This window comes from Pecten maximus, chromosome 13 (genome assembly GCF_902652985.1).
Source record: "Pecten maximus chromosome 13, xPecMax1.1, whole genome shotgun sequence".
NCBI lineage: Eukaryota > Metazoa > Mollusca > Bivalvia > Pectinida > Pectinidae > Pecten > Pecten maximus.
The window spans coordinates 19,266,427-19,281,796 of NC_047027.1; the positions used below are offsets into that span (position 1 = coordinate 19,266,427).

At 35.5% G+C, this 15,370-nt stretch overlaps 1 protein-coding gene across 1 annotated transcript; it reads right to left on the reverse strand.

Moving 5' to 3' along the window:
• Positions 1-3,716: 3,716 nt before the first annotated feature.
• On the reverse strand, positions 3,717-15,129 carry LOC117340162. Its single transcript, XM_033901923.1, has 3 exons — positions 14,506-15,129; positions 9,060-9,961; positions 3,717-8,856 (listed from the first exon to the last, which is right to left on the reverse strand). The coding sequence occupies exons 1-3, from the start codon at positions 14,902-14,904 to the stop codon at positions 7,839-7,841; spliced, it is 2,319 nt and encodes a 772-aa protein (XP_033757814.1). The 5' UTR covers positions 14,905-15,129; the 3' UTR covers positions 3,717-7,838.
• Between the last annotated feature and the right edge of the window lie 241 nt (positions 15,130-15,370).

Below are 15,370 nucleotides of genomic sequence, written 5' to 3' on the forward strand. Positions count from 1 at the left end.
AACTGCGAAGCAGTTCATAATAAATTTGTCTCAAGACCTATTGAGGTTTATACCCCCATACACCTCAACATAACTTTATTCAATCCTTATATTTATATTTTTTTGATATTTTGTACAATATTTTGTCTTTGACAAATAGGGACTTGTGCAAGTCTACCACGGAAATGTACGTCATCACTCTTCGTCTACATATGGTTAATACTTTCAGGATTTCTTTCGTGAACAAACTTAATAGCAATTAAAACAAAAAACAGTTTTAAAGAAATTTATTTCATATAATTATGATCACTTTTGAAAAGGAATTAAAAAAATATAGTCCAAGCTGGACAAATGTATTCCTACGCCGGACTTGATATAGTTCATTGAAAAATGACTCGAGTTAACTGTGGTAGGTTCATTGAGTCTGAATTGAGTGGAAATATAAATATTTATAGATGACTGTAATAATCTGCATAAGTTCATATAGAGATCCAACACTGACCAAATTATCATTTTATCAATGTTTTGTTATAGATGACTGTAATCATCTGCATAACTTCATGTAGAGATCCAACACTGACCAAATTATCATTTTATCAATGTTTTGTTATAGATGACTGTAATCATCCGCATAAGTTCATGCAGACATGTTTAACTTGAGGATCGAGAATTCGAGACGTAAACCAGTATGTGGTGTTGAATTTGTATTCAAATTATCTACATGAAGGAGAATATTTTTAGTCGATATAATTTATCATTGTTATACATTTTTACCTCGTTTACTGATTCTATTGGTCTATTATAACCGTCATCCAGGAAAAAGTGTGATTTAGAAAGCTATAAATGCCATCCATCGCGTGCTCGTTATGAAGTCATGATTGCACTAATATGAACGGCGATACTTCATCGCCAGATGGGTGATTCCTTTAATGGATCACTGTCAGTAATGGATAACATATCTTAATTCATATCGAATTTTAGTATACTGAATGTAAAGCACTTAATATGGCTTTCTATATTATTTATAGACATTAGAAATGTCAGAGCTGTGCAGGTAAACAAAATATTGCACGTTCGCATGCATCACTGTCGGCCCAATGCTTATACAACGTAACCAAAAATCACTGAGATACTATGATAAAGTATATGAAAACCAATTTTCAATTACGCTTGTTCTCTTGGGAACGTTGAAATTGAAATAACTATTGTTGTAGATTAATTAAATTCATTTCAATTCAATGGTAACGAGGATGTGCAAAACTATTGGTTCTTTGAATGGCGCAGTGGGTAGTGAAACCTTCTCTCACTAAGACTGAGGGTAGCAATTCCCACAGCGGCCGCAAAAAGGTATGGAGGTATATGGCAGTCCAGTTGAAACTTCAGTTACTCCGATTTCCTTCATTTTCCTTGATTAGTTTAAGTGTATAAAATGATATTGAATAAATGTCTACTACTAACGTACAGGTGGTTGCAAAGTCTACACAGTTTGATGATGTCATGTTGTCCAAATAATGTTTATCATGGTTGATGAAGTCCATGGGAAGGTTTTGTGTTCACATTGCCGTGCTATTTGGAAACATTCTATTTCCTGATGCAATTTAAAGGCAGATGTGTTGTTGATGTGCCTATTGGTTCCGTTGTTAACACTCTAAATTTCATTTGAGAATGTAACTTAACACGGAGTTGACACTTGCTCTTCTGGAGCTCCTGGTCTGACTTATTACTCATTAACTTCATACTCAACCCTATTTTCTTAACGAAATTCTTTCAAAACATTGAAAAGCATACCAATTAAGATACCGATAACAGTAATTGAGCCTGACCACAAAATGTGTTTTTGAGCATAAGTACGGATTCATGAATACAGTCTTAATCTCTATATTCATTTTCATGAGTTTCCATGCAAATATATATTTTTGTTAATATATAATATTTTGCCCTGGTTTAATCGATGTGAAGTTTGAATTAATTTCGTTACTATGCCGATATCTTTTGTTGTTTGCGATACCTGAATTATTGTACAATAAGACATACGATACATCAACACTGTCCGATAGAAATTGAGAGTTAGATACGGTAGAGCCTAAATGAATTAAACTGTTTCATACAGCTGTTTCTTTCTTCGAAGTTACTCCTCGACTCCTTTTGTTCGCAAAAATTTCCCCCACGCGTATTACTGTATACCTGGTAAATGTTGCCTTTGAGCAACATAAAACATAATCGCCCCGTTTTAAACTCGCCCTAAATGGTTTTCAAGAAATATCCTTTTGCGCGTTTGTAAAATAGAAAAAATTCGTCCAAAATGTTCAATACTGTTGCACTCGGAACGATCGGTACTTATCGAGTTCCCAAATTGTCTTACCAGCATGCGATATGAAATATAATCAGGTGTGAAATAAAGAACGTTTACCTGTGCTCAGATTTTTTTTAAGGTTCCTACTGATTCAAGTAGTATCGGGTATGCATGCGTGATTTTAAGCAAACATTTGTAAGTGACTAATGACTGACCAGTGTTTTCTCTTGTTCACATGTACATGAATGGAAGCCAAATTAAGCGATGGTGAACTCATAAAGATACGTCTTATATTCGCCCTATCTTCAAAGGGCTAAAATGGCGAAAATTAAATGGGAGCAAAATTACTAGGCATACAGTAATTTATATCAATTTGCGTAATCTTGAACTACAAACGAATCGATCGCGAAAATTACCCCCACGCGTTTAGTTTACATATTGAAATCGCGAAATTATCCCCCCCCCCCCCCCCCCCCCCCCCCGCGAAAATAATCACGTTTACAGTACGTCTGTGATGGTGATGGGGGAACAACTTTAAAATAGGTCAAAAGGTCAATTTCGGACTTCATATTGATTTGATATAGGATTCCTAAAGAATATTCAGCAATGATTACGTTACATTTCGGTGTCTGAAATATTGAGCGCTAGAACTATTCCATGTAGGATATGGATTCTAGACCAAAATACTTTGTACTGTATGTGAATGGGGGTTTCAGTTTATGGAGGTAGAATCCAAGTTCGTCCTTTTGTTTACATCCTAAAAGAATCAAGAATATCACCAATGGTTGGAGATTATCTCTCCGTCACGTCCTAAAGGTAGGGAATGGTCATTTACGCAGTATCCAGTTATTCAAATATTTGAAAATGTAGGTAATGTACATTTTTCTCCCGTCATTCAATTTCATTTACGCAGTATCCAGTTATTCAAATATTTGAAAATGTATTGCAATTCAACACTATGTTGACATGCTGTGATTGAATTGTCGACGTGACATCATTGTATTGTTGCCAGTACGTGCTATTTGTCATACCCTAAGGGTGATAGAGAAATCTTGCACAGATAAAACAGGAGACAAATCTTTGAATGACGCGAGAAAAATATGTCTATTCGCCAATGTCTCTGTATGAATATGTTAAAATGTTAAAAAAGTAAGTCTTTGTGCAAAACTGGAGTTACTGTAAAATCTTGTGTCGGATATATTGAATAAAAACATTATTTTTGTTGTCTCTAGTAATTCCTGTTTATATTTTCGCAAATTTATTCCATCCGTAAATCTATCGTAAACAGAATCCTTCAATTGAACGATTTTTGTATAACTACTTGGGCAATGAGGCCGTAAGTTATGCACTCACAATGACATTGGTTTTAGACTCGCGTCCATAACCCGTCACAATTTGTGACTTATTACGGACATAATTTGCAAAATAATCCAGAATACAGCAATTTGTTTAAAAACGCATTTAATATTAAAATATAAGAAATACTGTCCTAGTCTTAACATTCACGTTTATTACTTATTGGTAATTTGTCTTCACTGAATAAATAGTATTAACACACGTTCAGATATTTATATTCATCTAAGGTAGAAAATATCATTAGTCTATTTGAACCTGGCTTATTTTTCAATATATATACATAAAGATTTCCAATCAAACCGTTCAAATATAACCAAAACATTCAAAATCACACAAGGTTGATAAAAATTTTCAAAGTGAATATTGATTTAATTAATTTATCCAGTGAGTGGATAACGGTAGTAAGATTTAGAGAAAAAAGCAAAATGAGGGATCATCCCAAGCCCCTTCATCAACAAACTAAATCCCCACCCCTTAACCAATAAAATACACACCCTCTCACCAATAAAATAAATCCTCACCCTCTTCACCAATACAATAAATCCCCACCTCCGCACCAATAAATCAATCCCCACCCCCTTCATCAATACAATAAATCCCCACCCCCTTCATCAATACAATAAATCCCCACCTCCGCACCAATAAATCAATCCTCATCCCCTTCATCAATAGAATAAATTCCCATCCCCTTCATCAACAGAATAAATCCCCATCCCCTCACCAATAAAATCAATCCCCATTCCCTCACCAATAAAATAAATCCCCACCCCCTCATCAATTAAATAAATCTGTTCTGAGGTTCATGGGATACCATATTTACCGTTTTTTGAAAACGTGCAATTGCAGCCTTTGGCCTTTAACCTTGACCAATGACCACCAAAATCTTGTAATAAATAAGGCTGGTGCCTTATTATACAATTTTGACCATTCACCTCGTCGTTATAATAATTGAGACATTTGACCAAGAACAATCATCATATTTTAGTCGATTTAACCAAATATTTAAAGCCAAAATATGTATTTTTCGTTGAAATAATGAAATGGACGATAATTTCTCTTTAAAAAAAAGCAGAAAAAAAAATTACATATAATGTAACAGTTACATGCTTAATGTAAATGTTCGTTATATCGAACTCTCATAATTCGAAGACCCCTTTTAACTCGACCGAAAAATAACATTCCGAGAATTTACATATATATATACAATTATATATATATATATATAAATATGTTATACTTGGTTACCTTATACACACACGATATCTAATAAGTTTTTATGGTCCTTCCGACTTCGAGATTTGACGGTATTTAGTCAATACACTAAATATATATAGAGCTAACACATCTAATGCTGGTAAGAGACAAGTTATCCAGAATTGATCTCCCGATAGAACGGGTGTTCACCAAATCCTTCATTAATTCTCTTAGGCATATAAATGTGGTAGGTGGCATCATTTCGACTTCGCCTTGTGTTAGAATGCAATGCACAATTTCATACTTTCCAAAACGAAGATATACATTATTGAATATTATTTTTTGCAAAAACAAAGGTAAAATAAATGATTATATATAATTCATCAAAATGATAAGATATATATATATATATAATTCACAAAAGCGAATACATATGCTGTAGCTCATGCATTAGGATAATTAGTGTTTTATCAAATTGTCAATCAAGCCTTAATCGCCATGGATGATTACACACATACGGTTTCTCAAGCTTCATCAAGAGACAATTCAAAATTAATATTTTTTACATAGTATAAGCAAAGCATTATGACAATTACATCCCGTGACTGGGTTTTTGTACGAACAATCCATTTCAGCATTATGACAAACAAATTTCATCATTGGGTTTTAATGAGAAAAAAGAAGAAAAAAACCCAGAAAAAATGTTAGCATAATAGCATGCATATTCCATAGCTGTAATTTCAAGCAAAAAATCTATGTCTGCATTATTGACAGACAAATCCCTTCACTGGGTTTTCATACAAACAATATATCTAATCAATATTACAAATATATCTCATCACTAGGTTTTCTTACAAAACAATCTATGTCAACATTATGACAAAGCAAATCCGATAACTCGGTTTTCATACAATCTATGAAATCATTATTACAAACAAATACCATCACTTGGTTTTTATAAATCTATGTCATCGTTATGACAAATTTCTATCACAATACGCTCTCTCAAGTCATTTTATAAATGTGCCGATATATATTATGTTCTATTCCACTAGTGGAATATGACCTTCCGGTCTTTTGATTGGTCAAGAATTCGAACTTTGACCCGACATGCAATTGTTAAAGACGTCATCAATATTCGAATGACGTCACATCACCGGGTCCTGGCCTTCACCGTTACACCTTATTTGCATATGCAAAATAATACTTGGTCAGGTTTCCCTTTGATTCAAGCCGATATTATTGTGGTAGAAACAGGTCACACGACTTACTGGGATTTTCACAAACAATATAACAAATATATCACAAACAATCAATGTCATCATTATGACAAATATATCCCATCACTGGGTTTATAGAAACAATCAATGTCATCATTATGACAAATATATCCATCGCTAGGTTCTATGAAATCATCATGAAACCTATTTCATCACTGGGTTTTATGCAAACAATCTATCTATGAAATGAGACCATGAGACATATTCCAACACTTGGTTTCCATACAAAATCCATGTCATTATTACTGATTAGTCGTTCTGCTGTTGCTGTTAAACCTCATGTCATCGCAAAAAAAGTGATTTAAGGACATACTTGAATATTGACCCATTATAATGTTATCATACTGAAATGTCACAATGACCGTTTTATTCACGGCCCATTGTACCAACCTATAACGGACTAACTCAACCATGTTTCTTTGCTCTCAGTAATGAAAGGTACTCAGTGAACATTCAGTGCCACTTTAATAACTAGTATTTCACGGCCTGACAGCAAAACCTATAGCTTTCCTCACATGAACGAACAGTCGCCTCCGAGGCAGAAAGTGAGGCGGCAGTGCCAAGTAAGATTATAAAAAGTAAATGGTTGCTTAAATAGACATGATAGAATTTCAAATCTAATCGTCTTACGAATCATGAGTGCAGCAAGTACAATTTTACGCTATACCAGACATTACTGAAAAAACCCATTCATAATAGGTTCAAAACAACAATATACGTCCGTCTAGGATTTCCTTAATCACAATATACGTCACCATTTGGTTAACACTGCCAAAAAGTATCACGGCAAAGGTTCGCTGGCACCATATCAAATACCGTGTAAAACAACGACTCGCTTATCGAAAGAGGCGAAGCACGTAGGTTCACTTACAGAGACTCGAGCGTCGGGCTTTTGCTGTGTTTTGTTTGTTTTGTTTAGGGGACATAAAGGACACCAGGACAATGCCCATCCCCTTTCAGATCATCCTGCGGCCCCTACTGTTGTGCAGACGCCGGGCCCCCATCAAAGCTCACTTTCTGTGTATTGAGCTACTAGAAATATTGATGCTGTATTGATTACCCCGATGTCCATTACTGTATCAGATGCCCGAAAAATATATGAATTGTTTAATAAACACGATCCTATTGTTCTTTTCATACCGAGAAGCATCTATCATTAAAATGTGTAAATGCAAAATCGAAAACAAAATCGTAGAGGCATGTAATGCAGTAGTTGCAATAAGCAAATCATGAATGTTCTCTTAATTAAGAGACAACAACGTGGCGAAACCCGCTGAACAATCTTAGAGCTGCCGTCCTTTTCAATTTTCGGTGAACTAGCCCCGATAATTAATTATCTATGGTCATTCAAGTGATATGATGCACATTGGGTAATTAGTTTGGAGAAACTGCATGATATTGATGAAAAGTTAAAAAATCATCCAAATTGTTGTTTTGTTCCTTCCAAAATGCACCTAATGTAAATTCCTATTAGATTCTGTTTTTTTTAATCTTTTTTTTAAAAATTAAATGTAAGCAAAACTCAGTCTAAATTAAGGAAAGTATCAAACTGAGACATGCATACACTTGACAAAGTCGAAATACTCTAGTCAACATAATACAATCATCTCCTGGACACATTAGCCCCTTACAGATGCCAGCTAGACCCAATTTTTCCAAATATTGTTCGCCCGATTTGTTATTTTGGTCCGAAAAATTTGGTCTGGAGTCTAATATCCAGATACATATCGTCGTCGTCATTCATTTCCCATGTGAATATCTTGGTAATTGTTGTCATCGAAACAGAGACAAAACTGGGCTGATGCATTGTTCAGTGCGAGACATTCGATTGCCTCGTGCAGTCTGTAGCACATGTACGTTTTCTCATGATCAGGCCATTTCCCTACATAGACAAACGCAGGTGACACTTCGTCCGTGTCTCCATTCGAACTAACGAAGGAAACCAAGCCGCCACTATGCCCATGATTTCCAAAGGAAACTTCCGAGTCCTCCGTCTCTTCTATGATATCAATCCTTCGAGGGCCGTCAGAGAATGGGATGTTGACGCTATGGTCTTGACCACAATCCCATATTCCATTTTCGCCACCGTCTTCTTCCTCTTCATTAGGTGTCAGATACATGACATCTATGTACTTCCCATAAGCTGTGTAGTTTTCTTCTCCTTTTTTGTAAACATCCATTCCGCGTCGCGAACGGAAATTTTCGTCAAAACCGCAAATAACCCTTTTCCGACCGGGGTTCGGTCCTTGTATACTGGTGTCTACCTCACAAGAGCCATTCACACTTATGCAGGAGATATCTACGAAACCATCACTCAGCTGGTTGCTGTCTTCAACGCCATGAGTATGAATACAAGTCCCCGTTAAAACTACACAGTTACAGGGTTGGCTGTTTTCCTGTGTGTGATCACAAAGATTGCTGAACAGCTTAACGAAAGCATTTTTCTTGGTGACCACATGCTTGCATGTGAAGCACACAAGACGGCTGTCCATTATCCTTTGTCCAAAAAGAGTTACACATCCGTAACATTCCTTGCCAGACTCTCCCGTAAACAAGTGGAGCTCCAAGTCCCTTTCACTTGACCTGAAATGAATGTTTCGTCTTTCAATACCTACGCTACATGCTTTTTCATCCCCACGAATTGCGTCATGAAGTATCTTGATTAAGCTTTGTATCTTATCCTTCCATCTTTCTTCGCAAACGCTGACTTCAAATTCGTTTTTCCAGTAGCCAAAGGATTTTAACCCAGGTATTCTGAAAGAGCGTCACATTCATGTTATGAGAATACATTATTTTCCTGACCAATAATATTTAACTGATCAGAAAAGTTTTCTTGAAAATGAAGTACCGTTTATATCGATGCTTTATAGTTTTGCAATATCTACTTGTATATCTATTTAATCAATAAAAATATGCACTTAAAACCATTGTCAGTTGCATCTGTAAAGTCTACTTACCGAGAGAGTGAGATTTGGGCACAGATATGTACGTCATCACTGTATCGCTCAGATACAACTTTGTTGAACAAGTCGTAGATTTCTTGTACTCCTTGCGTTGTTTCAATTATTTCAATGTACTTCTTACAATCTCTAGCCGCCTGTTGAATTTCGTTGCTCATCGCAGTAGAAATACGTTGTCCATCTTTGACAACAATACTGATGATCTGATCAGCTATTGCGTCTGGACTAACACAATAATTGGATTGACGTATGTCTTTCCCAGACCAAATGAAGGTGCCCGTGACAATGCCACTAAACATGCTGGAGGAGGTTCCAGATAGGTATTCCAGTAGGACATAGCTTCTGAGTGAACAAAATGTTTTGTAAGGCATTTGCTTTTCTGTAACGTAATTTTCCTCAGAGCAAACATTTTGCAATGCCTGCTTAGTAACGAGCAAACCATATTGCGGTAAAATACTTCCCAAACATGCATTTATTTGGTGTTTAGTACATTCAGCAGGATGTTTACAGGTCACCTGTTTTGCCAAATCATATAACTTGTCATGGGTGGAATTGAAAACGTCAATGATTTTTCCTCGAACTCTTTCCTTGGAGCCCTTCTCGTCATCCTGTCGCCAAAATTGCATCTTGCTTAGGGAGTACAGGTGGTCGATCTCGCTGCCAAGATGGTTCTCAAGATATCTGGATATTAACTTGAGTAGCATTCTGTCATGGCTATGGAAGATTCTGGAACCTCTGCATTCATCAGAGAAACTCATTTCTGGATTATTTGGGATCAAGGATTCCACGTATTTGTACATCTGTGACCTTGACGTGACCTTCTCGTCAATAACGAACAGCATTTTTCGTAAACATTTCTCGTTGAGACAAGATGCTTTCAGAAGTCTAATAACTTCTTCCTACAAAAAGATAACGGTTAATTAATTACTATTTTAAAACAAGTTATTATTATAACGGATCACGATACATAAGTCCCACAAACTACCCCAAGCAGTCGTTAATAATTAAAGTTTATAGTTTTTGCAAAAGTCAGAGTACACTTAAACATCCAATATGATCGAAATTGGACCTCTAAATTTCGATTACTCAGAAGCCAACATAACAAAGCATTGTATTTCTTATCAAATTCTGCAAACATTAATTTTTATCCAAATAAAAAAATATCCGAATTTCAACCAATCTTATTAAAATCAGTGTAACTACGTTACATGAACATCTAACGACATCGCATAAGGGGTCACGTCAGGATGGCCTTTTGGATTAATCAATCAAATTACTACTTACAGAATCTTGGAAGTGATTTTTCTATGTGCGAGATAGTATGACTAAAGTGCATAGCTTGCATAATCTGTCAACCTGTTTCAAGTCATTTCGTCCAACGAAGCATTAACAATAGCTATATGCATGCTGTACCCAAATGGTTAGCTTCAGATGCGTGATGTGACGAATGGGTGAGATCAGTGTGGAATTGACAATTCCATCTGAAAGTGAAATATTGAGATAACAAAGGCCATCAGAACGTGACCTCTTACGCGATATCGTTAGATGTTCGTGTAAGGTAGTGAGAATGAGCATGCATATTTTAATTAGATTGAATCTCAACCTGTCAGAAGCCACGACAGACATTGATATTGATATGGTCAAATGTTATTAAGTTCTGTAACATGATCTACCTATGTGTTTTTGATTTGTACGAAAAATAATGATAAGAACCAAAGACTGCATCTTTCACTTGGATATTTCAGCGATCATTTGAAAAATTACACTAATTTTAAATGTTCCCTCACTTTGGATTATTGTAACACCCAGGGACATGACAACATTCCATATAGTTCATGGTTTTACTTAATGTCCCTTATTTTATCCCGTCGCGCTGGCCCCAGGATAGCAAGACTCATTAAAAAGATATACAAAATTAGTTTAGTGGATGTTATACAAAATAAGTTTAGTCAACATCCACTCAGTCTCTCTATAACGAAGTGGTTTAAAGAATAGGCTGACAGAAAAATCACGGTGGACGTCGTGTTATGGTATAAGCTCAATGATCCTTTGGACGAAAATGTTTTTTAAAGAAATTAGTTTATTCATCGATTTGGATAATAAAAATCGACATATCAGTTACGCGCTAGAGATTAAAGACTATTTAAAAAGGGAAACAAAAGTCAAAACACAACTAGGAAAATGTTAATGCGCTTTAGATACAAGATACAGATGCAAATAGTACAATATATCTATGAATATGAAATAAGTCGAATTATGAATAAAACCAGCGTTAAAAATACTAAGTAAGAGGGACTAACTTAATGGTTAAATCAATTAATTTGACTGATATATTGTAGCTGGATATTGGATTTTATAAAGAACATCAAAACACGACAGATCTTTCTGAAAGGGTGCCAATGTGACACACTATTCATGACGTGGACAGTTACGGCACACTCTACAGTCTATATCATTCTAATGAATGTACAAAAGAAACAAAAAATAGACAAAATGAAACATAATTACCCGCGAACCCCCGTTATATTTGGCCGCCACAAAAACATTGTGTAAAAGCATACAGAGTATCCTTTATGATTGTGTGACGTTTGATCAAAATGCCTAAAGGAAGCCGCCGAAGTGCCGAAAAGAAGTTTTTTCGGAATGAAACATTGGGAAGCAAAAACTTCTTGAAATGAACCTTAAACCGAACAACTTTACTGCATATTAACAGACGGAGAGCATTTTCTTCGAAGCAACAACAAATTTGATAATTTCAAAATTCCGTGCCTCAATATTTCATCAGAAAATCAGAATACATCAGGTAAAATACGTCTATGGTAGCCGAGGAAAATATCTTTCTTTACAGAGAATCTAAGATAGGACTGATTATCGTGATATGTTGTGTAGTTTACATGTTTAAATGCGTTTCCTCTCTCTTTATTACAGAATTTGAACTTTTTGTAGATCTCCTACTTCGTTTTTTGAACGATTTCTTTGAAATTTGGAAAGCTATACAATCGTGGTATGTTATTTTGCCTGAAAATCAAATCCTAAAACAAACACAGGGAAATAACATTTGCAAAAATAATCGAACCAAGAAGAACATATGATAATAATGGATACGAAGCTTCTAAGAGATCGGTGAAATACACAAAGGACAATCACTTTAGTAAAAGTAGTGGAATCAAAATTCTTTTCGGGGAAACAAATAACTTATCTAACTATCATGATTATAATGTAAACAAGGTTTCAACGAAATCAGTCAAACAAGAAGTTAATTCCGGGACAAAAATCAAAAACGGAAAATCAAGCGAAACCTACATTTGAAGTTTGAGAACTATCATCCCCATACTTCTCAAGAAATAATGATTAAGTTTTAGAAATATACTTTCAGTACTTTTCAAGAAATCACGATAATAATTTTGCTTCATCATGCCATAAAAAATGTTCTTTAGTGAAAAGGTACAAATGTGACCATAGCTTCTGACCCCATGACCTTGAATTTTGGTCAATTGGCTCTTTTTTAAATTTTGACTAACTTTTGCTTCATCATGTCATAACAAAATGTTCATCAGTAGAAATATACAAATTTGACCTTGACCTTAGGACCTAATGACCTTGATGTGGATGTTTTTTTTCCATCTCGATGTGAATTCAGAAGCAGAATTATATCAGCATATGAATGGACAAATTAAGGAACCTTACATGTGAAATATGAGAAAGACCCACGAATAACTGTAATAGTGACAACAATCTTAAACAGTTAATATTCGATATGTCCACTTGCCGACAATGCCGTTTTAAAGATATGCCTCATTGATCATGCACAGCAGTGATAAAATCCTTAATATACATCTCAAATTATACAGCGTAGTGATAACAAGGATGGTTTATGAATGGACAGACGGACGGACCGACCACGGACGACGGGAGATTTAAATAACCCATCATCTGACTATGAAAGGTTATCTAAATGCCCTGATGATAGTACATTTGTACCTTATTTTTGCCTAACCTTACCTCAAGGCAGGCGCAACAAACCATCTCTATCCTAAATAACTGCAGAGAAATCCCTTTCATGCAACTTAACGCTACTGTATTATAGTATATTCGTACTTTAATAGTGCACTCGATATTATCATTCGTCGATAATATATATATATATACACCTTAAAATACAGTAACGTAATTATTACCTCCCCATTATGTTATTGGTTGTATTACGTCATAATGTTGTTACTAAGCATTAAAAAGTAATCGCCTGAAGATAGCCGATACACGGCTTGAAAACGTTAGCGATATTCAACCGGAATTGTCTTGTTGTGTCATTTATGTTTACATATACAGTCAAACCTCGATGATTCGAACTTCGTTGATTCGAATTTCTCGCTGTATCGAACTTTTTGCTTGGTCCCGAATTTTTTCACTATATAACACTACTAACGAAACTATGTATGATTCGAATTTTTATAAATCGAAGTTTTCGATGTATCGAACTTTTTTCATGACCCGTTAGCTATGATATTATAGGTAATTGACATCTCATGATTCGAACAAAAAATTTACCTGTACTGACCACTGGACAGGTGTTTGTCGTGACCCCTGCGGCAAGATTTCACACCTCTCCCCCAAATGCCCTGACTGACAATAGGGATAACGATAGCGTGTGTTGTCACTCCCGGTCATGGGGTTAATTAATAATCAGACCAAATTGATAGATAAAAGGTGTATTTAGAAGCCATGACATTTAATCACTCCGGTAAAACATTTCGGTAGTCGTCTCTGATAATCTCCGCCGCCATTGAAATCAGCGGTCGGTGAGTAAATTTTACGGAACTGTAAAACAACCGGACCAATTTTAAACACAAACAATTAGCGATAGCTTCACTCATATTCAAAGTGTCACGTTTCAAACTTATACATAAATATCCAAGTAAATCGATTATTTGTCATTCAATCATGCTTTTCTCCAACCGATCGGCATTCCGTATTTTATATGCACAACGTAAACGCACATGTCTTTAGCAGAAAAGCCTAACGACTTACGTAAGTGTGCATTGTACTTCTTTTGCTTTATCTGTTAAACGCGATATAAGTGTTTTGTAACCGATACATATTTTGTTTAATTAATAAAATGCTTAGGTATAATTAATGAAAATAATTTTTATTTTGTTGTGTTTGAGGTATAAATTAACTAAACTTTTCGATGTGAGCCTGACAGGCGACGATCAACACGAAGACACTGAGGACATGTAACGTTAACAGATATGGTCATTATCAAGAAAACATCGATCTATTGTCAACCATGAATAATTCGAAGTCCCGCTGTTTCGAAGTTTTTCTGTTAGTCCCTTGAACTTCGAAACATCGAAGTTTGACTGTATATATATATATACATACATACATATTTATTGAAAAAATGAATCAAAAGCTAGTCTGAAATTGTTAACTTAACACTTACACATTCCGTTGTCATTCCACATCCTGACAACAATGTCACAAACACAGAAGGGTTGCGGTTACACTGCATATTATTACACATTTCTGCATTAGAGCAACGGCTTGGTGCCCCTGCTCCAATACGCATGTGGTTTGATAGGAAATTCTCAACATCATTTGATCCGCCTGTCTTTGTTTTCTTGATGACAAATATTGTTGCTGGGTAGAACATATTGTCTATAACAGAAACAAGGTCATCCCGAAGTTGTTTCGGTTCAGGTGGTAATGACCTTTTGAATGTTTCCAATTTTCCGTGAAGTTTTCTATGCAGATACGCCATCCGTGGAAAGGCGTCTATCTTAAGTGTTGACTTCCAACATTCCATGCTTACAGAAAGATCGTCACAAATATTGGATGCCATACTGATATTAACAAAACAGCAATACGCCAGTCATGCCTGTTCGAAATCCTCAGTTTTCCGTTAAAACTATTGTATCACTTCATTCATCTTCTTATTTCTCCTTTTCGGTTTCTTTTTCTAGCAATATTGCAACTCGCTCATAACAAAAAACATGATCTTCAGCTCAGTTCATGATTGAGAGGGCTACAGACATCACTACGAACACCACTGAGCGGCCATGTTATAAGTTGCTGATGTCTTATAAATAGCATACTGGTAAACCTCAATTGATTTGCTATAAATAGATCATTATGGGTTTTCCCACTATCAACACCGCCTTTGTGCATAGTCCTATCGTGAAATATCAAATCTGTCTGCGATGTAGCAACTGTAACATAAAATGAGATAAACTAAACGAATTATATCTATTTCAACATAAGCGTACATACCAACAGCATGTGGTCAAATACCACTTCGAACAATTGGC